At 45.3% G+C, this 24,819-nt stretch overlaps 1 protein-coding gene across 8 annotated transcripts in view; it reads left to right on the top strand.

The window, feature by feature from the left end:
• The first annotated feature begins 9,616 nt into the window (after positions 1-9,616).
• PCDH19 (protocadherin 19) overlaps positions 9,617-24,819 on the top strand; it is a 135,488-nt gene continuing 120,285 nt past the window's right edge. For 2 of the 8 annotated variants that reach the window (XM_072125643.1, XM_072125644.1), the window contains exons 1-3: positions 9,617-12,726; positions 12,883-12,921; positions 15,929-16,043. In XM_072125643.1, coding sequence (XP_071981744.1) covers positions 10,568-12,726; positions 12,883-12,921; positions 15,929-16,043 — 2,313 coding nt within the window. In that variant the 5' untranslated portion in view covers positions 9,617-10,567. Of the gene's footprint in view, positions 12,727-12,882; positions 12,922-15,928; positions 16,257-24,819 lie in introns of all 8 variants that reach the window. The other 6 variants (XM_072125637.1, XM_072125639.1, XM_072125641.1 and 3 more) reach the window with 4 other exon arrangements.

Consider the following 24,819-nt stretch of genomic DNA (forward strand, 5'->3'; position numbering starts at 1 on the left):
ATTATACAGCCACCACTAGGACGAGCTCACTACATACAGATTATACAGCCACCACTAGGGGTAGATCACTACATACAGATTATACACCACCACTAGGAGGAGATCACTACATACACATTATACACCACCACTAGGAGGAGCTCACTACATACAGATTATACACCACCACTAGGGGGAGATCACTACATACAGATTATACACCACCACTAGGAGGAGATCACTACATATAGATTATACACCACCACTAGGGGGGGGGGGGGATCATTACATAAAGATTATACACCACCACTAGGGCGAGATCACCACATACACATTATACATTCACCTTTAGGGGGAGCTCACTACATACAGATTATACACCACCACTAGGGGGATCTCACTACATAGAGATTATACACCACTACTAGGGGGAGATCACTACATACAGATTATACACCACCACTAGGGGGAGCTCACTACATACAGATTATACACCAACACTAGGGGGAGCTCACTACATACAGATTATACACCACCGCTAGAGGGAGATCACTACATACAGATTATACAAGCACCACTAGGGGGAGATGACTACATAGAGATTATACACCACTACTAGGGGGAGATCACTACATACAGATTATACAGTCACCACTAGGGGGAGCTCACTATATACAGATTATACATCACCACTAGGGGGAGCTCACTACATACAGATTATACACCACCGCTAGAGGGAGATCACTACATACAGATTATACAAGCACCACTAGGGGGAGATGACTACATAGAGATTATACACCACTACTAGGGGGAGATCACTACATACAGATTATACAGTCACCACTAGGGGGAGCTCACTACATACAGATTATACACCACCACTAGGAAGAGCTCACTACATACAGATTATACAGCCACCACTAGGGGGAGATCACTACATACAGATTATACAGTCACCACTAGGGGGAGCTCACAACATACAGATTATACATACAGATTATACAGGCACCACTAGGGGGAGATCACTACATACATATTATACATCACCACTAGGGGGAGCTCACTACATAGAGAATGGAGCTCTTCTTTATCATACAGATCTCTTTTATTACTTTCTTGCAAAAAAAGGTTAATAAATATGTCTTACAGCTGATACTGCAGTATTTTGGTGTTCATTTTGATAAAAAAAAGAATGTCTTAGCATTGTAAATATCACTGCTTGCTGTCAGTGTAGGAGATTCTTGTTTAGTTCCAGAGGAGGAATTTCTGGGCAGAGCTCTCCCTTGTGACAGCTCAGTGTTTGATGATGACATTTGTGCTGTAACTTTCTTTACTGATACATTATTTCAAAACATCTGTTGGGTGAAAGGTGGTCAGGAAGTCTCGAGCAGGGGGTCACTTTCACTGACAACAAGCAGAGATCTTAACACAGTAAAGACAGTAATAAGTAGTCAAACATTTTATTATACTGTAGCTAAAGGTTCACTCCCGCTTATCTACAGGACCCTAAAAATCAAGAGACTGGGGCCCCCAAGTGCCCCCTAATCTTATTCTATGGGACTTCCAGACTCCATCCTCCACCCATATAAGTAAATGGGGGTCCACTAGGGGGCACTTGTGAGCCACATTCTCATGACCAATCGGGGTCCCCGCAGTAATATCCATGTGGATTAGACATCTTCATTTGCAGTGGAACTACAACTCCCAATATGACTTCAGATGCATGAAGATGAGGGTTACAGTCGTTCTCCAGATCACTGATTCCTGGGGGGCTATTTATCTTTAGTCAGCACATTTGTCTGTGTCTTTTCTTGTTTTTTTCCTTACTTTTGGACTTGTTTGGTCTTAGAGGTTGATATATCAGGCAGTTGTGCCAATAGAGTTTCAAAATCTTCAACTTCTTCTACAGTTCTTCCTACGCCTGGTCAGGGCTGGAGTATATTTGTGCCTTTTTAACCTCAATTTGCGCCAAATTTGAGACTTTTCCATATCTTCACATCTGGATTTTAGAGATATATCAGGCACAACACTGAAAAATTCTTGCACCGTGGGTGGATAAATCATAAATTAAGGCACAAATATATTAAATGTACACAAAAAGTCACAAAAAGAAAAAAAGGGAGAAAGGTAAATGACCCCCATAGTCTCATGTATCAATGTATTTTGCTTCGGTCTGCAGTATAAAAGTATTAGGGTATTCTGGGAGTTGTAGTCCCACCCAGAATGGAACATTTACAGACCACTTATCCACATTGTATCAATCATCGGTTGCTCTGGGTTACAGCACATGTAATAGACACTGCTTCTTTAAAAACCAAGACTTTGATTTAAGCAGTTTCACCACTTGGCCACTAGATGTCTCTCTTGTGCCTTCAAAAATGTTTACATTCCCATTGATTTTATTTCTAATTTCTGTTCCCTAAGTATCCATAGGATAAAAGAGAGAATGGGGGAGGGGAGGAAAGTGTTATCCCAGAGCTTCACCCCAACATCAATCCCTACGATCCCCCCAACAAATATCCCCACCGTACACACATCCATCAGCGTTAATAGCGCAATCTGCTCCGCCCACACACATTTACTATCTGATGAATGGAGCTGATACTTGCTGTAATGGATTTTAATAGATTTCACAGGAAAATAACAGCTTTTCCCACCATATTGCCAGCGATGTACTTCCAAGCGCACATTAATATTCATCCATGTAGAACACTGCCGGCTCTGTGCATCCCATAGTAGAGGTAGAGCCCCCCGATACTAAGAAATCCCCCCAAAAACCACCATCACCTGCATGAATCAATTTAAATGGATATTATGTTTTTGCATAAAATGTAAAATTTTGCACTTTCTTTTACTTTGCAGAATTGATCTATGTGAATCAGAGAGTAATGGGGGTGCTAGGACCCCCCCCCCCACCAACACTCAATGAGAATTGAATGCTGAGAGCTCGCAGTAACCCATCGCTGACTGAAACGTAAAATCACTGCTGCACAGAGTATTTAAGGGACATTGCATCTATGATGCGCCCATTGCTGACCACACACTGTATATGCATCGCTCACTGCTGCGCAGAGTATTTAAGGGACACAGCATCTATGATGAGCCCATTGCTGACCACATACCATATATATACGTCGCTCACTGCTGCGCAGAGTATTTAAGGGACATTGCATCTATGATGAGCCCATTGCTGACCACACACTGTATATGCATCGCTCACTGCTGCGCAGAGTATTTAAGGGACATTGCATCTATGATGAGCCCATTGCTGAACACACACTGTATATGCATCGCTCACTGCTGCGCAGAGTATTTAAGGGACACAGCATCTATGATGAGCCCATTGCTGACCACACACTGTATATGCATCGCTCACTGCTGCACAGAGTATTTAAGGGACACAGCATCTATGATGAGCCCATTGCTGACCACACACTGTATATGCATCGCTCACTGCTGCACAGAGTATTTAAGGGGAACGTGAGCATTGATAATAAAAGTGGGTGTAATCTACATGCGATATATTCTATAGTCTATAATCTATATTCAGCTCCATTATTTCGGTCCTGTTGTGTTTCTGATTTTCACAATGTTGTGGATTTTGTGATTTCTGCACATCCCGCGGTGCGATGCGGGCATTGTTGTTGATTAACACTTGTACGGAGGTGCCAGGTTGTGAGTTGGCGCCTGTTCAGACTGCGGATCATTAGCCAGGCGTTGTGATGTGGGTCTCATCTCATTTTATGCACAGAAAACTTTCAAAAACTTCATCAACTTTAATTGTGCTCCATGTGTCAGATCTCTACTAAGTAGTTCCTAGCTGTGGCCACCAGGAGGCGGCGCAGTATCACACCTAGAGGCACATTGTATATTCAGGACATAGAAGCCGGTGTATGGTTGCAGGGGCTCCTCTGGGGGGCGCTATGATCTGGCAGTATATAGGATAAAGTATATAAAATGGCAGATTTCCTTCACAAACAGCGCCACTCCTGTCCATGGTGGTGTCTGGTACTGCAGCTTGGCCCCTTTTGTTCCCTGGTTCACATTCTATTACTCCTTGCTATCTCTGTATTATACAGATCACTGACCTACGTGCATCTACCTGTATCACAACCAATGCAATCGCTTGAGGCCCCAGAGATCAGGGGGCCCCACACAGAGGTGGGACGCAGGGAATTGTCAGACTCCATTCAGAAGGGGGACTGTGCAATGGGGTTACTTCGATTATGGCCCCAGGTTTTGTAATAGTGGGGGCCCCACATACCAGCCCTGCACCCCAATGCTGCTCAGAGAGGGCGCTCTTCTATCCCCATTCATTCTTTATATTCATGTTGTTACATTTGTAGCCACTTTGTGACACTACATTACTGTATGGAGAAGGAAGTGGAGGACCCCTTTAAGTGGGAATAGCTTGTGGCATTGCAGGGGGTTGGAAGCAGCCCCAGACAGGTTGAAGGTAACACTGAATCACCACCCTGCGTGTCCTGTGCCCCATGTAATGCGCCTGTGGGTGCAGGCGGGTGCTTCCACATTACATGATATTTAATGAAGGTTCCGGCTTTTGTAATAATGAGCTGCTTGGGTGATTAGACACATCATGTGCAGGTTCATTGTGTCACAAAGTGAACATAAAGGAGAACTCCGCCTGGAAGAGGAGACCTGAGCTCAGACTTCTCCACACCAGACACAGAAGCCTCCACCGGCCTCTACACCAGCCACATCATTCCCCCCACTCCCCAAACAATCAGTCCTAAGTGCAGTGACTGCGCAGAACAGCTCCTCCTCCTGCCTGTATCATAGGGAAACTGTCAGCAAATAGCACGCCTACAGTGATGTGTAATCAGACCTCACACTGCTGTGCTCTGTGCTCTATGCAGCCAGTGTTATGTATTGTCCCTGGAGAGATGTGTAATCCGACCTCACACTGCTGTGCTCTGTGCTCTATGCAGCCAGTGTTATGTATTGTCCCCGGAGAGATGTGTAATCAGACCTCACACTGCTGTGCTCTGTGCTCTCTGCAGCCAATGTTATGTATTGTCCCTGGAGAGATGTGTAATCAGACCTCACACTGCTGTGCTCTGTGCTCTCTGCAGCCAGTGTTATGTATTGTCCTTGGAGAAATGTGTAATAAGATCTCACACTGCTGTGCTCTGTGCTCTCAAACAGTCATTTTTAGGTATTGTCCCTGGAGAAAGGTGTAATCAGACCGCTGTTTATGTTGTTGGCAGCAGCAGGACTGTGCTATATGTAGTTACATTCCAGGATTGCTGCTTCTCCAAGTGCATGTGGGTGTGTCCTCACACTTATGTTCTCTGTGCTCTGTGCAGCCATTGTTATGTATTGTGTATGGAGAGATGTGTAATCAGACCTTTGTGTATGTTATTAGAAGCAGCGGGACTGTGATATATAAATGTATATTACAGGGTTGTAGCTTCTCCAGGTGCACTGGGGATGTCCTCACACTGCTGTGCTCTGTGCTTTCTGCAGCCATTGTTAGTTATTTTGCCTAGATAGATGTGCAATCATAGCTCTGTAAGTGTTGTTAGTAGCAGCAGGATTGTGTCTCCTAGTGCACTATGAGGGGCCCCACATCCAACCAATGGAACCCAATAGAATCAGTGATATCCCTGTTTGTTGCTCAACTGAGGATCTTCCGTTGTGATGACATCATTAGTAGCAGTGATGTCACTATTCGCAGCTTGGATCACTGTGCACAGATTCTGATACATTGTTATTCTACTTACTGTTATTATTATTATTGCTATTTTTATTTATTATTATTATGGTCGTTGTTATTATTATACGTTGTGTAATATCAGGAGGTGATGACGCGTTGATGCTCCATTCTCTTCCCATCGTGGCCTATAACAGACAGCAGCAGATAGACTTTCTATTAGTGGTCCCCCGGGACCCCCGCGCTCCGCTCATCCTCTCTTGTTGTCTTCATACTTTCTCTTTTTTTTTGCCACTGTAAAGTTAATAATTTTACCTGAGTAATTCTTCCATTTCTAGTTACCTGGGGGATTGTTAATAGCAGAGAATCCCATTCAGACTCTTCTCTGCAGCTCAATCAAATCTTCAAGGCGCCAGCTCCCTGGTATTGATCACTCGGTTCCTGACAGACTTTGCCACAAGGATGCAGCATCTTGTACTCCACAGTGTCAGGCTGCAGCTAATAGCCTGGAGCAGGAGGCACCCGCCTCACATTAGGCTCCTGACCACAGATTCCTCAAAGGCTATGCTGCCCCCAAACTGGACAGGCTATGCTTCCTCCCACCGGACAGGCTATGCTGCCCCCAAACCATACAGGGTATGCTGCCCCCCCCACTGGACAGGCTATGCTTCCCCCCACCGGACAGGCTATGCTGCCCCCAAACCATACAGGGTATGCTGCCCCCCCACTGGACAGGCTATGCTTCCCCCCACCGGACAGGCTATGCTGCCCCCAAACCATACAGGGTATGCTGCCCCCCCACCGGACAGGCTATGCTTCCCCCCACCGGACAGGCTATGCTTCCCCCCACCGGACAGGCTATGCTGCCCCCCACCGGACAGGCTATGCTGCCCCCCACCGGACAGGCTATGCTGCCCCCAAACTGGACAGGCTATGCTGCTCCCCACTGGACAGGCAATGCTGCCCCCCATGGGACAGGGTATACTGACCCCCATCACACATGATATGCTGTCCACACTGGACAGGGTATGCCGCCTCCTCTGCACATGGTAAACTGCCCCCTCTACACAGGCTATACTGCCCCTCTCCTAACAGGATATGCTACCCCCAACAGGACAGGGTCTGCCACCTACTATGTACACGCCATGCTGCCCCCTTCTTACAGGCCATGCTGCCCCCTCCTCACCGGCTATGCTGCCCCCTCCTCAGCACACTAACAGGGGGTATAACATTTCACTGCCTTCTGCCTAATGTCAATACATATTTGTATCCAGCCCATGTCTACATATAGTCAGATTTCCTTTCTATAATATGATCGTCCCATGGAGCTTCTGCCCGACATGTCATGGACTTAACCCTTTCTGTGCTCAGTCAATGGTCAAAGAGAGGAGGGGTTAACTCCATAGTGCTGACTGCGAATTATCCACTGCCACAGATAAGAAGATCATCTATCTATCTATCTCATATCTATCTATCTATCTATCTATCTATCTATCTATCTATCTATCTATCCTTCTCTCTTTCTCTCCCAATTTCTGACTGATCTCTCTCTTCTTTGCCTGTGTCCTCCCTATATTCTCATGCAGTGTCGTTACAGTTGCAGTACATAGTAGGGCCCACACCCCTGTATAAGTCACCCCCAGAGCCCTCTCTTAGGATTGTGCCCCCGGCGCTGCTCTCCTTCCTCTGCCCTGACTCTACAACCTTGTCCCATGTAACATTAAATGAACATCTCACCATTAACCACCCCATTGATTTCCCTTAGCAGTGATCCCCCTGTAAATAATGTGACAAGATCTTCTCTAATCTGGATATTTAAGCGCCTGGGATCAATGGATCTGATTAAAAACACATTAAATAAATCAAAGCCACAATGGAGGCTGAGTGTCTGCTGTATAAATGTCTCTAGCATGTAAATGCTGTGCGTGAGGAGGAGAAGCGGCTCCATCCAGGATCACAGAGGGATGTGACTGCTATTACCCCGAGCTGGGGGCAGCTTTATTACTGCCCTGCAGAAGTCCTGGAGGAGCACATGACCTGCAGCCTGGAAGGGGTTACTGCATGGCTAATAGACAAGATAATGGGCTTCTAAGTGCACAGGGACCCCTGGAAACAGAATAAGGGGGCTACGGGAGATAGTAGAGGTATTAGCAGGGTGACAAGGTGCTGCCCCCCACCTGTACATACATATAGTGATGGGGGGAGGGAGGGACACAGATCAGCTTAGTGCACAGGGACCCCAGGATCCAGAATAAGGGGGTTACATGTACTAGTGCAGATATTAGCAGGGTGACAAGGTGCTGCCCCCCACCTGTACATACAAATAGTGATGGATGGAAGGACAGTAATCAGTGCCCAGGGACCCCAGGATACAGAATAAGGGGGTTACATGTATTAGTACAGGTACAGTAGCAGCAGGAGAGGGCGCTGCACATATATATGGGGTCTAATCACTTGCCTGTGACCTGCATTAGCTCTCCTGTCATGTCACCAGCTTCTGCAGGAACAGGGGCAATTCCTAGGCTGCCGCGCCCCCCCCCCCCCCCCTTCCTACAAACTCCTCAAGGACAATACATGGAGCAGAGAGGATTTTCTATTCACATCTAACAGGATGATTCATTAAGACAAAGCAGTCACAGCAGGGATGTGCAGCTTATCAATGGGACTGAGGGTCCCAGCAGCACAGAGGGTACGACCAGCAGCAGCACAGGAGGTATAAGCAGCAGCACAGAGGGTATGAGCAGCAGCACAGAGGGTACGACCAGCAGCAGCACAGAGGGTTTCAGCAGCAGGAGCAGCAGTACATGGGATATAAGCAGCAGCACAGAGGGTATGAGCAGCAGCACAGAGGGTATCAGCAGCAGCACAGAGGGTACGACCAGCAGCAGCACAGGAGGTATAAGCAGCAGCACAGAGGGTATCAGCAGCAGCACAGAGGGTACGACCAGCAGCAGCACAGGAGGTATAAGCAGCAGCACAGAGGGTATGAGCAGCAGCACAGAGGGCATGAGCAGCAGCACAGAGGGTATGAGCAGCAGCACAGAGGGTTTCAGCAGCAGCACAGAGGGTTTCAGCAGTAGCAGCACAGAGGGTTTCAGCAGCAGGAGCAGCAGCACATGGGATATAAGCAGCAGCACAGAGGGTATCAGCAGCAGCAAAGAGGGTATGAAAAGGTATGAGCAGCACAGAGGGTATCAGCAGCATAGAAGGTATCAGCAGCAGCACAGAGGGTTTCTGCAGCAGCACAGAAGGTATCAGCGGCACAGAGAGTATCAGCAGCAGCAGCACAGAGGGTATGAGCAGCAGCACAGAAGGTATCAGCGGCACAGAGAGTATCAGCAGCAGTACAGAGGGTTTCAGCAGCAGCACAGAGGGTATGAGCAGCAGCATAGAGGGAATGAGCAGCAGCATAGAGGGAATGAAAGGGTATGAGCAGCACAGAGGGTATCAGCAGCAGCACAGAGGGAATGAAAGGGTATGAGCAGCACAGAGGGTATCAGCAGCAGCACAGAGGGTATAAGCAGCAGCACAGAGGGTATAAGCAGCAGCAGCACATAGGATATAAGCAGCAGCACAGAGTGTATAAGCAGCAGCACAGAGTGTATGAGCAGCAGCACAGAGTGTTTCAGCAGCAGCACTGAGGCTATAAGCAGCACAGAGGGTATAAGCAGCAGCAACACATGGGATATAAGCAGCAGCACAGAGGGAATGAAAGGGTATGAGCAGCAGCACATAGGGTATAAGCAGCAGCACAGAGTGTTTCAGCAGCAGCACTGAGGGTATACGCAGCAGCAGGACCTCGGACAGCTCCTCCCTGCAGCTCCTCTGCTGCTGACTGCTGAAGTTTTCCTCCCCTGTTCGGAATTTGAGGCTCCCCGTCCTCCTGCCCTCCTCCCCCCGGGGCTGTGATTGGCTGCAGCAGTGAGAGCCGCTTCCCTCCTCCTCTCTGTCTCTCCCTGTTCAGACTGCGCTGCCAGTAGTTATCAGCAGCAAAGCGCGAGAGACATCCAGGAGCCTCTGGGTCCAGTCACTGCACGATCACAGGGATCCACAAGGACTCGGGATCTACACACACCCGGATCCCACTTGGATTGTAAACTCCTCTATTTGCATTTTTGCGCATTTGCATTAGGGAAGAGACGTGTGATGGGATCGGGGGCTCCTGCAGGAGCCTTGGACATTTTCTGGAGATTATTGTAAAGTCTTCTATCTGCTGCTGCATCCATAGTGGATTTATTTGCTGCTTGGCTCCTGCATAGACCACAAAGCAGAAGAGATTTCCGGGGAGGGGGTCTCTGCAGCCCACCTGCTCGCCTCTCCTATCAGTCACACTTTGTGGCCATCACAGGCAAAGGTGGGACTTGGAATTTTCTTGGCAAATACACAATTGCAGCCAGGACTGCGTAAATGAATGGACGCTGCTGAGCCCCTTCCATCCTAATTATTGCAGCTCTGGTCTCCGGGAGGCTATGGATCAGAGGTGGCGGAGGGAGGTTTGAGGCTGAGCTCTGCACGGACTCCTTGACATGCTAGCAGAGCCCCTCCACATCCTTGCAGCTGATTGAAGAATGAGATGAGTGCAAGTCATGAGGACGCGGTTGAAGTGCCCATCCAGTGCACCCTGATGCCTGCTTCTTGTCCCTGAGCCATTGCAGAGCAGGTGGCAGGGGTCCTCAGGCTGCCCCCTACACTTCATGCTGCCCTCTCCATCATTGCATCGGGAGCTGAGACTGCAGCAGAGCAGACCAGAAGAAGCCAAGTTCAGGAGGAGCTGAGGAGGACCCTTCCTTCATCCCAGCCGGTACCCCCATTGTCTCTATGTGTGTTCTGCACCTTTGCTGTGTTGCTTGTCCTTCCTCAGATTGATCAGCGCCCCCCCTTCCCTTTTGCTTGCACATTTTAGGGGAGACTATGTGGCGGTGCTGGTGCAAGGAGATGGATGTATTTCACATTTTGCTTCTGCTGGCGGTGTCTTGGGCACGGACCCGAGCCTTGATCAACTTGAAATACACAGTGGATGAGGAGCAGAGAGCCGGCACTCAGATCGCCAATGTAGCAAAGGACGCTAAGGATGCAGGATTTGTCCTGGACCCCAGGCAACCTGCCTTCAGAGTGGTCTCCAACTCTGCCCCCCACCTGGTGGACATCAATGCCTCTGGAGTGCTGGTCACCAAACAGAAGATTGACAGGGACCTTCTCTGCAGGCAGATGCCCAAATGTGTCATATCCCTGGAGGTCATGTCCAACTCCATGGAAATTTGTGTCATTAAAATAGAAATCAAAGACCTGAATGATAATGCCCCCAGCTTCCCCACTGACCAGATCGACCTGGAGATCTCAGAGACTGCCAGCCCTGGCACCAGGATCCCCCTGGAAAGTGCGTACGACCCTGATTCTGGGAACTATGGGGTGCAGACCTATGAAATCACCCCCAACGACCTGTTTGGCTTAGAGATTAAGACCAGAGGCGATGGCTCCAGGTTTGCAGAATTGGTGGTGGAGAAAAACCTGGACAGAGAGACTCAGTCCCACTACAAATACATCATTACGGCCCTGGATGGGGGTGACCCCTCCAATTTCGGTACAGTGGAGCTGAATATTAAGGTGATAGATTCCAATGACAATAACCCAGTATTTGAGGAGGCCGCCTATACGGTCAATGTCCCTGAGAACGCTCCCCTCAGCTCCATAGTCATTGATCTCAATGCTACAGACCCCGATGAAGGCACCAATGGGGAGATTGTCTATTCCTTCAACAGCTATGTGTCTGACAAAACCAGGGAGCTCTTCAAGATCGACCCCAAGACTGGGCTCATCACAGTCATTGGAGCCATAGACTATGAAGAAGGCCACGTCTATGAGATAGATGTGCAAGCCAAGGACCTGGGACCCAACTCCATCCCCGCTCACTGCAAAGTGACTGTCAATGTATTGGATGTAAATGATAATGTGCCTGTCATCAACTTGCTCTCGGTGAACAGCGAGGTGGTGGAAGTGAGTGAAAACGCCCCCCCTGGCTATGTCATTGCCCTGGTGAGGGTCTCAGACAGGGATTCGGGCATCAATGGAAGGGTCTTGTGTAAACTCTTGGGTAACGTGCCCTTCAGGCTGCAGGAGTACGAGAGCTTCTCCACTATTTTGGTAGATGGCAGGTTAGATAGGGAGCAGAGGGATCAGTATAATTTAACCATTCAGGCTAAGGATGGGGGGAACCCCTCGCTGCAGTCCACCAAGTCCTTCACTGTCAGGATCACAGATGAGAATGACAATCACCCGCACTTCTCCAAAACCTTCTACCAAATGATGGTTCATGAAAACAACACCCCAGGGGCCTACTTATTGTCCGTGTCAGCCAGGGACCCCGATTTAGGATTAAATGGCAGCGTGTCCTATCAGCTGATCCCTTCCCAAGTGAAAGACATGCCAGTGTTCACCTATGTGTCAATCAACCCCACCACCGGGGACATCTATGCCCTCCGCTCATTTAATCATGAACAGACCAAATCGTTTGAATTTAAGATTTCGGCAAAGGATGGGGGGACCCCTCCGCTGCAGAGCAATGTCACCGTCAGAATCTTAGTGATGGATGTGAATGACAACACCCCAGTGATCACTGCCCCCCCACTGGTCAATGGCACCTCTGAGGTCTACATCCCCAGGAACGCTGGCATGGGCTACCTGGTGACCGTGGTCAAGGCTGATGACTATGACGAGGGCGAGAATGGGCGACTGTCTTATGAGATTACCGAAGGGGACAGGGGCTTTTTTGAAATTGACCAAATCAATGGGGAGATCAGGACCACCAGGACTTTTGGTGAGAACTCAAAAACCACTTATGAATTGATAGTAGCAGCTCAGGACAATGGGAAACCTGCACTTTCTGCATCCGCCTTGATTTTGATCTACCTGTCCCCAGCCCTGGACGCCCAGGAGTCAATAGGATCTGTCAACCTATCCCTGATTTTCATCATTGCCCTGGGATCTATTGCCGCCATTCTCTTTGTCACTATGATCTTTGTGGCTGTGAAATGCAAGAGGGACAACAAGGAAATTCGGACCTACAACTGCAGGTAAGGAGCTATTTCCAATCCACTCCATGATTATAGATAGGACCCCCCCCTGGTTACTGTAGATTGCACTAAGTCATGTACAAGTCCATCCATTCTGCCTACCAATACATCATCATAGCTTTGTATCTTTTCTCTCAATATTCCTCTATGCTACAGATGTATCCCTCCTTCTATTGGACATCCTTCTATGGGAAGGTATGGATTCTGCATACAGGGAGGGGGGTGTTGCATGGGGTCATTTTATTTGTAGAAAGTTCAATGTGGATAGAAATGGAGGTGGATGTGATGCATTAGTGCAGTGAATAGACTGGGAGAAGCTTCCACCTTGTTATTAGAGATGTAAAAGACTGAATAACTCTTGCAGGTGTCTGCAGAGCAAATAGCCGCTGACTGCTCCTCTCTGGCACATTGCTGTCATTTGTAAGGTACAGGCTGCGCCTCCTGTTTTTCGCCATTAGGTGGCACTGTGAGCACAAGGAATGCAGGAATCTGCTGGAGTCTTGTCACTGGATGTGAATCACAGTTGGAATTTGAAAGAATACAGAATTAAATGAAAACATAATGATTTTTACATTTCAGTGCGTTCCATCGGAGGCGATCACATTCAATCCAGTCCCTTTTCTTAGCACTGTCCCCTTTCCCTGCTCCAGTCATAAGCGGAAAAAAAAAAATATTACAATAAACTCCCTGAAAAATAATCCGCCGTCAGAGGCAGATTAATTATTGATTCACTTCTTATCAGTTTATGTCAGATTTTTTTTAGCGCTTATTTCTATCAGATGTAAAGGGAAGCTCGGGGATGAGGTGGGCGCGCGCCGGCTGGGGGCGGCTGAGGATGCCGCACGCTGTAATGGGCTATGAAGCAGGCAGACAAGATTTCTTTCCCTTTACCCTATTGTCAGCATAACAAAAAAGTTTGGTAGACAAATGCTAACCCGGCATGAATATCAATCAGCTACCCTGTGGGGCAGCTGCGGCGCCTAATATTCTGCTTAATCTTGTTACTGGAGGATGGATATGCTTCCCTCTGATATCCCAAGGAATGGCCGCCTCATCCAGGGGGATGTGGATTTTGATGTATTTTATGTCTTGGTGTAACATAAACCGAGGCTCCAATATTCCTGCAGAAAATCACAAAATATAAAAGACTAATCTATAGATAAATCCAAAGAAAGTGAGTGGAGTTCTATCTGAAAGGGCATGCTGAGATTTGTAGTTCCACATCGGATACAAGATCATTGCTGTATTTATGAAACAATGTAACAATCACAAAGATTCCATAAACACAAATGTATCCGTTCCATTGTAGAAAATTAGCTCGGTTTTGGCTCCTAATTCAGCCGTATAGATATATCTATAGAAGGGAGGAAGCAGCTGAGGAGGAGGGGGAGCACAGATGTAATGAGTCAGGGAGCCAAATATGTTACACCCCAGTTGTGCAAACATCTGCCTCTGTCCAAATACACAAGACTGACTGCGGAGCCAGGGCTGATGTATGGCCGATAATGCAGAGGTGCAGAGCATCGCTCCTGACTACTATGTGCATGCTGGCAGGGTGTCACACTGCGCCCATCCCGGATAATGCAATTTAACCATTTAGGATTCCCCCCTCCTCCTTCCCTCTCTCCTTCCCTTCATTGAAAAACCAACAATTTTATGAAATTCTGTCAAAATGAAAAAATGATGGGCAGGAGAAAATTAAAATTCCTCCCCTGGAAAAGAAAAAAAAACCCTCTCATCCATATTTTTCCTTTTTCGCTGACTTTTTTTTTGCGTCCCGGTTGCCGCTGCTCCGTTATTTAATTCTGCGATTTTATTTCCCGGCGTGATGAAAATGTCATCGGGACTGAAGTATAAATCCATGTCATATTTTTTTTAGTTTTATGTGACATTTCCAATTGCGGAGCGCGCTCCCTGTTCATTATTTTCACTTAGGAAAGTGACCCCGGAATTAACCCTTCGCTGCCGGCGTAGATGCCCCTTGTCACACCCTCCTCCTGGCATGAGTACATACAGACACCATAGAGAGCCTCATACACACCACTGCAATAACAAGTAATTCTGTGCCCCTTCCCATAGAATTCCAGAATAAATCCCAGGACTGCGCCCGTGGGGTGTAATACAGGGCGCTCACACCAGTCTCTGGCTTCTTACCCCGGGGATGGAGATTGGGAGATTTTTTGTCTTTATCTTATTCACTTATATATTCCCATTTTCTACTTGAATCTCCATCTCTCGGCCATTGGGGGTTGCTTAGCTATCAGATCGCTCCTCACGCTCCAGCGCTCACAAGAATAGAGGAGCCTTAGGTGAGATGTGACTGCTCATTGACTAGTCATTGGAAATAAAGATTCCCCAGTATCCTCCATACTCATCCTCACTTCACAGCACATCCTCGCCTCTGATTACGGAAAGACATGCAGATGTAGCAGAGCCGGAGAGCTCCTGGTGGTAATTGACATAGGACGGCAGAGAATACTCTATAATATCAGAATACTGATGCCCCAAAAGGGCTTGAAATACACCAACAGGATACAAACATGACATAATGTGCAGCTTAGTGGTGCTGACATAAAGGGGTTAATGGAGTAGCACCAGCTCTGCTACATCTGGATCGGTAGATAACTGATAATTGACGTGAAGGTAACATTCACACCAGGATTCGCTTTAGTTTTGGTCAAGAAGAGGTTTATTCGATATAAGAGATAAGAAGATTTCACAATGTACAGAGCAGAATATTGTCAGCTGCCGCCAGGTCATTCTGGGAGTTGTAGTTCTTCATTAGAGCTGGTCCATTCTGTGTAGTCTCCTCTTTAGATCCTAAATCTATAAACTCCAGACTAAAGGGGTGTTAAAAAATCAAAAAGAATTTTCAATGTGAAGATAAAAAAATTCCCTGATGAATATATTCCCGTATACGTGAGCGAGCCCGGCGCTGGGCTTTGTAGATGGGCTCCTCTGCTCGCCTGGCGGAAGACCAATTAACCCCTAGAACTTCCAATTAATAAGCTGGAAATCATAGGTTCACGACTCCTAACAGCAGCGTAATGAGAGGATGAAGTCACAGACACTTGTAAATCACAACCTCTGACTAGGATGAGATTTCCGCGTTTATATCTAGAATTTTTAGGAATTTTTCTTTCATTGTTCTTGCCTTGATAAAACATGCGTATGTTTGCACCTTATTAATGTTGTCTTGCAGAATAGCCGAATACTCCTACGGACACCAGAAGAAGTCCAACAAGAAGAAGAAAATCAGCAAGAACGACATCCGCCTGGTGCCTCGTGATGTGGAGGAGACGGATAAAATGAACGTGGTGAGCTGTTCCTCCCTTACTTCATCACTAAACTACTTTGACTACCACCAGCAGACCCTTCCGCTTGGCTGCAGGCGTTCAGACAGCACCTTCCTCAATGTGGAGAACCAAAACACAAGGAATGCAGGGTCTAATCATGTCTACCACCACACCTTCACCAACCAGAGTCCTCCTCAGCCTGACCTCATCATCAACGGGATGCCTCTTCCTGAGGTGAGTACATTGAGCAACCACCTTCTCTTCCGCTAGCCTCATGGGGTCTATAGCTAAAATCACATGGCAGGTGAGATGCATTATGGGCCACTCATAGCCTTTGATGGTCAACGAAATCTGAAGTCAACCCAACATGTTCTCCTTGACTATTTGCTCACATATTGTCTTTTTTTTCCTAACTTAATGACTTGATATAAACTTCTAAAAGTTGACCTTTTTGTATTTGGAGTTTGAACTATGATACTTGTGAACCATCATTCATAGAAACCTCCTATTGTACCATAGTATATAAGGATGAATGAAGGAGGAGCATCAAGTCCAACCTCCAATCCTCCAGTGTTGATCCAGAGCAAGGCAAAAAAAAAAAAACCTCATAAGAAACTTCATGGTTTTGGACTTTGTAGTCAATGGTTAATTTTAGATGATTGTTGGATTATGGTTAATTCTGATTCATTTTGGAATGAAACCAATTAACAGTATTTTATAAGTGTTGACCAAGGTAGAGGAGGAGTAGTGACATCTTATGTCTTCTACCAAGTTTGCATTTGCCCAAAGTTTTGGTTGGGTGTCAATATGACGGAAACTAAGGAAAGTTCCCGACTGAAACAATAAGTCGCAATGTGGAATCGTGTTACATTTCTGCAGATATACATTGAAGCTTCTCTTGAGTTTATTTTTTCGGACATAGGATATAAAGACTCTTGTAATGTAGAACAATATATCTCATGGAAGGTACAGAGATACTGTAGTAAGTATGAATAGGAGATGTTGGTACACAGAGATTTTCCTATATCTTTCATGTTCCATGGCTTCTTGAGTCTTTGGAGATGGGGACTTAGTGTTGATCACATTTTGGTATGGATTGAAAAAAATAACCATTAATTCTGTAAGACTAAGGAGCATCTGATGTTTTTGATTTCATTTACCAAAAATGTGGGGTTTGGGGTCAATATTCCATATTTAGGAAGCAATTCAGGAACAAAGGAGGCTTATCATACAATGTAAAAAATTGCTACTTTTTTGACTTCCTCTTATTGGTTCCTTGTGTTTTTGTACCACCCAAGCCCTTGCCAAATTTTTGGTGCAATTTTTTAGATTTGGTTTCTAATGTTACAGTAACCAGGGAAATTAGTGTAGGAACCAAGATGATTCAGGCTGAATACACATGGATTTTACTGGTATATATGTCACCTGTATGTGACACCGGGTGTCCACATGGTTCCAACCTATGGAGCTGTAGGGAACCCATATGGCATCTACTGGAAGAATCTGTCTGGGTTCGGGGCTATACATCCCTATAGGTTCCTTATTTTGGCTTTATAAAACTCCAATAATGTTTTAAATCATTTGCCTAAATATCTGGAGCCCTTAGATTTGTACATGAAGGTTGTTGCAGGGTCTTCTTGGTCTTCCACTGCCCTCTACATAATTTGGCTGTAAGTTTCTCTTCCCTCCCAGAGATTGAGCACTCGTTGGTGTCTAGTTGATCTTTATTTTTATCTGTTGTCCCGAAAAAAATCCTGGGCGATAAAACTGAAGGTTTTCAGCATTGTCTTTGCTCAGTCAGTAGCAGGTGTGACTATAGGATTAAGCGTCGCACTTCCAGAGCTCGGGCCAATTAGTTTGTGTAGTCAGCTGGCTTGTAAGACGTGTGAATTTGTCTCCTATCAGCCGCACCGCGCTCCTTTCACACTTATAATATGACTAAAGAGTTTTTCTTGCGCTAAGTCAAAGACAAGTGACAATAGTTTCTGCACTTCTAGCGACACCTGTGTCGATGGTCGGGGGGGCATATACCAGGGGGCTCCTCTTATGTGGGTTCTGATGTACGGGAAGATGAAGTGTGGATATACAGTCTAATACAGGGGTTTGTAGGGCAGGTTTATCATTGACCCTATAAGTAGCTGCTCGTCCAACTTGTCCATAAACCCAATGGGTCAAGTAAAAAGCCTCCCATCTTGGCCACAGATCATCTACTTGGGAATATGGGGCTTCACTACCTAATTCTGCACATTTTTATATCCATTCAAGGTCAAGTGGATCCTATTGGGGGTCGTAGATGACCTCTGATTGTTCTCTATAAAGCTTTGCCCATATTCGTGTGAGTATTCGGCTCATTGGGGAATAGTTTTGGTCGTTTTGCCCTATACAGAAAGATAGATCTTAAAAATAGTTATCACAGATTGCATAAAGTACCATATATACATTTTATTTACTCGAGTATAAGCCGAGTTTGGGTTTTCAGCACCTTTTTTGTGCTGAAAAACTAGGCTTATACTCGAGTAAATAAAATATATCAAAACTAACCTTTCCAGCTTCCCCCTTTGCTGGCTATATACTGGGGCAGGGGGCTGGCTATATACTGGGGCAGGGGCTGCTGGCTATATACTGGGAGATATGGGCTGGCAGGCAATTTACTGGGGCAGGTGCTGGCTATATACTATGGGGCAGGGTCCGGCAGGCTATATAATGGGGAGGCTATGACCAATGCATTTTCCACCCTCGGCTTATACACGAGTCAATAGATTTTCCCAAGTTTTTCTGGTAAAATTAGGGGCCTCGGCTTATACTTGGGTCGATTATTCTCGAGTATATACAGTATATCAAAAAACTTTTCTGGGAAAGTTTTTGTGGAACAAGTAGTTGAAACGTTTAAGAGATATGATGTATATAAGATAAGTTTAATCCCTTTACTTATACACAATGCTATTGCCATATATTACACTGAATGGAAAATCACTGTTTCAGAATTCCCAAAGCAAAACAAAGGAAGAGTCAGGACTTTCCATATTGATATCCCCAAAACGCATCAATGTCTTGTGGTGACCTGTAATATGATTATTATAGATAGTACTACAAAGTGTCCAGTGCTTGGCATTCCTCTTCATCTCATCTTCTCTCCTATTGATACATTTATGGCATATTTTCCGCCAAACCGTCCTGTTTCAGTTTCAGGCCCCGACGCGTTTTGCGGTGCATTGTTACTTTAATTGTTCAAATTGGCCACATTGGGACTCATTGTGAAGTTAACGTCTTATTATTAGCTTGTTACAAAATTAAAACAACAACAGCCAAATTGGCAGAAGAGATGAGTCGATGTGATGTGCGGAAATTAATTATCTGTGGACTTTTTAAGTTTCAATCAAAGATATTACAGGGAGAAGACGCCGCCTGCGCCTCGCGCCTCATATCGCTTTCAGGATTATAAAAAAAAATAAAAGTATGTGAAGTAGATGCAGTCTGGTGGCAAATTTAATATTGAGGTCAGAGAGGAGTTTCAAATTCTTTTTCTATTAATACCAAAAATATGGAGACACAGAATAACCAATAGCAGGATGGCTTTTTATTGAGGCTTCAGATACTCAACCTTCAGCAGTAGATGGTGTTTTCTTATTTTGTTTGTGGTTGTGTTTTTGGTTCAGTTTTTTCTTAGTCATCTCGTGTTTGGTTGTTTCTTTATTCAGTTGATTTTTTTATTATTTGACTGGTTTGTTTCTTGTTTGGTTGGTAATTAGCTTCCTTGGTTGTTTGGTTGGTCTTGTTATTGGTTGGTCATCGTTGCTTAGTGTTGTGATTGGTTGGTCATTAGGTTGGTCGCCTTTTCAGTTTTTTGTTAAGTAGTTTAATTGCTTAACTATTTGGTTGCTTGGATGTGTAGTAGTATGGTTGCTTGGTTGGATGTGCAGTAGTATGGTTGCTTGGTTGGATGTGCAGTAGTATGGTTGCTTGGTTGGATGTGCAGTAGTATGGTTGCTTGGTTGGATACACAGTAGTATGGTTGCTTGGTTGGATGTGCAGTAGTATGGTTGCTTGGTTGGATGCGCAGTAGTATGGTTGCTTGGTTGGATGTGCAGTAGTATGGTTGCTTGGTTGGATGTGCAGTAGTATGGTTGCTTGGTTGGATGTGCAGTAGTATGGTTGCTTGGTTGGATGGATGTGCAGTAGTATGGTTGCTTGGTTGGATGGACAGTGGTATGGTTTCTTGGTTGGATGTGCAGTAGTATGGTTGCTTGGTTGGATGGATGTGCAGTAGTATGGTTGCTTGATTGGATTTGCAGAAGTATGATTGCTTGGTTGGATGTGCAGTAGTATGGTTGCTTGGTTGGATACACAGTAGTATGATCGCTTGGTTGGATGGGCAGTGGTATGATTACTTGGTTGGATGCACAGTAGTATGGTTGCTCGGTTGGATGCTCAATAGCATGATTGCTTGCTTGGATGTGCAGTAGTATGATTGCTTGTTGGATGCAGAGTAGTATGGTTGCTTGCTTGGATGTTCAGCAGTATGGTTGCTTGGTTGGATGGACAGTGGTATGGTTTCTTGGTTGAATTTGCAGTAGTATGGTTGCTTGGTTGGATGTGCAGTAGTATGGTTGCTTGGTTGGATGCGGAGTAGTATGGTTGCTCGGTTGGATTTGCAATAGTATGGTTTCTTGCTTGGATGTTCAGCAGTATGGTTTCTTGGTTGGATGCGCAGTAGTATGGTTGCTTGGTTGGATGCGCAGTAGTATGGTTGCTTGGTTGGATGCGCAGTAGTATGGTTGCTTGGTTAGATGCGCAGTAGTATGGTTGCTTGGTTAGATGCGCAGTAGTATGGTTGCTTGGTTAGATGCGCAGTAGTATGGTTGCTTGGTTGGAAAGCACTGGCACATGCGCACTGTATCATCCTTATGCACAGCCGTCCACTTTGTAGTGCGGCCATGCGAAATGAAGATACAGTGCGCATGCACCAGTGCTTCCGAGAGCTTGGTGACGTCACCTGCTCTTGGGAACGTGGGGGGATGTTTCATGCACGCAATGTGCATGCATTGTTATGATCATGACCATGCGCCGGGCACCCTGTGTCACAGAGCCAGGAGTGCTGAAGGGAGTCATTGGCTTTGTGTAAAAATTGATTTTTTTGGTGAAACTGCGGATTTATGTGCCTTATCAGGACCACCTCCCGCATCAGCTTACCTACCCCAAAGGTAAAGGAATGTTTAGGTCAGAATGACCATTTTGAAATGGTAGTTTTCCTTTAACTACAGTGAAATAGCTGGGGTTACATTTAAAGCAAATACAATCTAGAACAGCGCCACCTTTGTCTATGGGTAATATTACAGTTTAGCCCAATTTCAGTTTAAGCAGTAATATCCCTATATTCTAATCTCACACAACCCCATTCATTCATGTTTTTCATGCTGTTATCCCTCTCGGAGCGGAACCATAAGCATCCGAGAAACTAGACCATTTTTTTTTCAATGATACTAGTGAGCGACGCAATTCTCAGTAGATCCCCTGACAATGGCTTCTATCTGGGTTGCATATTTGTTGTATCCTGCATTCTCCTGCCGGGCCCCGATCTGCTCCTCCAGGCTTAAACACCTCATTCTGCTGATTTGTAAAGGCCGGAGCCTGATAAACACAATTGGGAGTGAATTGGGGAATGAGTGGGGGCGCTGGCGCTCGCTATTAGAGGCCGGATCGGTTTCTTCTGTTGCAGTTCGGAGCTCATTATTTTTACTTGCAGCAGAAATCAGAGGCGGCTGCACATAATGTAATCGCATATGCTTATCGCTGGAGTGTGGCGAGCCGCCGACACAATGCTGGAAGGGAATTCTCCAAAATGACCACCTGTCTGTCAGGGAACGCCGCGCTTGTTTTGATATGTAGCCGCTCTTTAATGAGAGAAGCTTTTAGTTTAACAGTTGTGTTTCTTGAAAAAGAGATCCCCCGAGACAAGTCGTCCTGAGGAGATCTTCTGCGGGAGACAAGGAATTTATTTATTTTACTTGTGTATTTACAAATGTGATGGGATTTTCTGTTTCTGTTACATATATTAAATATATATTTTTATATAATATAAACTATTCAATTATAATTTTAGCAAAAAAAGATTGCGCTTTTTTAGAGACTCCGTTCTCTACCTACAGTATAGCTATGTTGAACTTTAGTCGGCAATTTCAGGCTTTATGTTGATGAGTTGAAACTAAAATAATTTGAGTTTAGTTTTATGGTTAATTAGGCAGTGGTGTGATACTTAGGGGGTTACTGTTTGGTAACATAGTTGGATAGTTTGTGAGTTTACTGGTCGAAAATTAGTTGGGTTCATTGCTTGGTTGAGTAGTTGCTGGTTGTTGGGTTCATTGTTTGGTTAAGAAGTTTGCCAGTTGTTTGGTTCATTGCCTGGTTAAGTAGTTTGTTTGGTTCATTGTTTGGTTGACTAGTTGCCGGTTGTTTGGTTCATTGTTTGGTTGAGAAGTTTGCCAGTTGTTTGGTTCATTGCCTGGTTGAGTAGTTTGTTTGGTTCATTGTTTGGTTGACTAGTTGCTGGTTGTTTGGTTCATTGTTTGGTTGAGTAGTTGCCGGCTATTTGGTTCATTGCCTGGTTGCGAAGTTTGTCAGTTGTTTGGTTCATTGTTTGGCTGAGTAGTTGCCGGCTATTTGGTTCATTGCCTGGTTGCGAAGTTTGTCAGTTGTTTGGTTCATTGTTTGGCTGAGTAGTTGCCGGCTATTTGGTTCATTGCCTGGTTGCGAAGTTTGCCAGTTGTTTGGTTCATTGTTTGGTTGAGAAGTTTGCCAGTTGTTTGGTTCATTGTTTGGTTGAGAAGTTTGCCAGTTGTTTGGTTCATTGTTTGGTTGAGAAGTTTGCCAGTTGTTTGGTTCATTGCTTGGTTGAGTAGTTGCCGGCTATTTGGTTCATTGCTTGGTTGAGTAGTTGCCGGCTATTTGGTTCATTGCCTGGTTGAGTAGTTTGTTTGGTTCATTGTTTGGTTGACTAGTTGCCGGTTGCTTGGTTCATTGTTTGGTTGACTAGTTGCCGGATATTTGTTTCACTGCCTGGTTGAGAAGTTTGCCAGTTGTTTGGTTCATTGTTTGGCTGAGTGGTTTGCCAGTTGTTTGGTTGAGTGGCTGCCGGTTGTTGGGTTCATTGCCTGGTTGAGAAGTTTGACACTTGTTTGGTTCATTGCTTTGTTGAGTAGTTGGTAGTTATTTGGTTCATTGCTTAATTGTTGGGCCCATTGCTTGGTTGAATAGTTTGGTTATTTGTTTGGTTGAGTAATTGCTGGTTGTTGGGCTCATTGCTTGGTTGAATAGTTTGACTGGTTCATTAGCCGATTAAAACATTTGCTGGTTTTTTCTTGGTTAAGCAGTTTGTTGGTTTCTTGATTCATTGTTGGTAGTTGAATGTTTAGATCATTGCTTTGTTGAGTATTTGTATATCTAGTTCCTTGCTTGGTTAAGTAGTTTGGTTGATTCTCCATGATTCATTGTTTGGTTGAGTATGTATTTCTGTGAGACAATAAGCAACCAAGATAACTCGGGAATGATTGATGAGTATATTAAGAGACAAGTGACCGGGTAATATGTAGTTATCACCATGATACCTTTACATGGTATAACACGGAGTCATCTAAATTTTATATTAGTGATCCAACTAATGAAGTTAATATGTACTGGTTGGAGTTACGGTAATAATTATGTGTAATATTTACAATTGAATAATATTCAAGCTCATAGCTCTGCGTGGTTGGGAGTTGGGGTTTCTCAGGAACAAGAGTCCTGTCCTGTTTGAGTGACTATTGTGTCGGGTTGTACGTCTTAAAGGGGAGCAGATTTCACGAGGGTTTCTTTAACTGGATGACTACATTATATGGCAGCCATACAGATTAGATTTCTGATACTTTGGTCCCTGAATTTTAGATGCCTGATCCATTGGCTCTCATTGAAGATAAGACACCATGTTTGCCAGCAACTTTCATCCCTCTCTTTAGTCAGAACACATGCATTCTCTGCGATCTGGGCCTGCATGTGTATATCGTGAGTTGTAGGAATAGCTGTAGACTGAACACATAGTGAAAGCGTATGTCAATTTTTATAATAAAATTCTAATTAGTAACGAGCTGATACCATGGACCTTGCTTCTCTAATCACCAGTGGTTGGGGAATGTCCCATGTGACCACGTTAGGTGTGATCTAAATCCTATGTGAAGGCCATACGGATGTCGGAAGTGACCATATGGAACATGGGGCACTAGAGCAAGTGCTACTCTTTGCAGTGACCGTTCAGTCCATTTACCTCCATCTACTGTTTTTATGTCTTTACACCAAAAAGGAAAACTGTTCCCGGGGGCCACAATGATGTGTAGATCCACCATAAGTCGACAGATGGAGTTAAAAGGCAATGACTACAATGTAGCCTCTGCTGAGTATTTGCTTCCATTTGACAATGTTTTACTTTGGCGTGTCTGCTCTCATCTCGTTCCGCTTTGTATCTGTTCCAAGGAAGAGAATGTAACATCTGCACAAGACGCATCTTTGTCTTTCCCTCCTCTTGGCCCTGTCTTGACTCGTGCTCAGAATCCCCTATTGAAGGTGTAAAAAGGAACTTCCAAAGGGAACCTTGTTGTTCACATCACAGGCCTCGCAACTTCCTACACAAACCTTATTGCTTGAAATTGATTTTGTCTTCCGGGGCTTTTTTTTTTTTTTTGTGATTTACTTAAACAAGATAATGCAAGAGAGAATCCCGAATCTGGCGGCTTCCGATCTGCCATGTTTACTCATCTCCTTCCAGCATCTG

The sequence above is a fragment of the Engystomops pustulosus genome, chromosome 9 (assembly GCF_040894005.1).
Source record: "Engystomops pustulosus chromosome 9, aEngPut4.maternal, whole genome shotgun sequence".
Taxonomy (NCBI): Eukaryota; Metazoa; Chordata; class Amphibia; order Anura; family Leptodactylidae; genus Engystomops; species Engystomops pustulosus.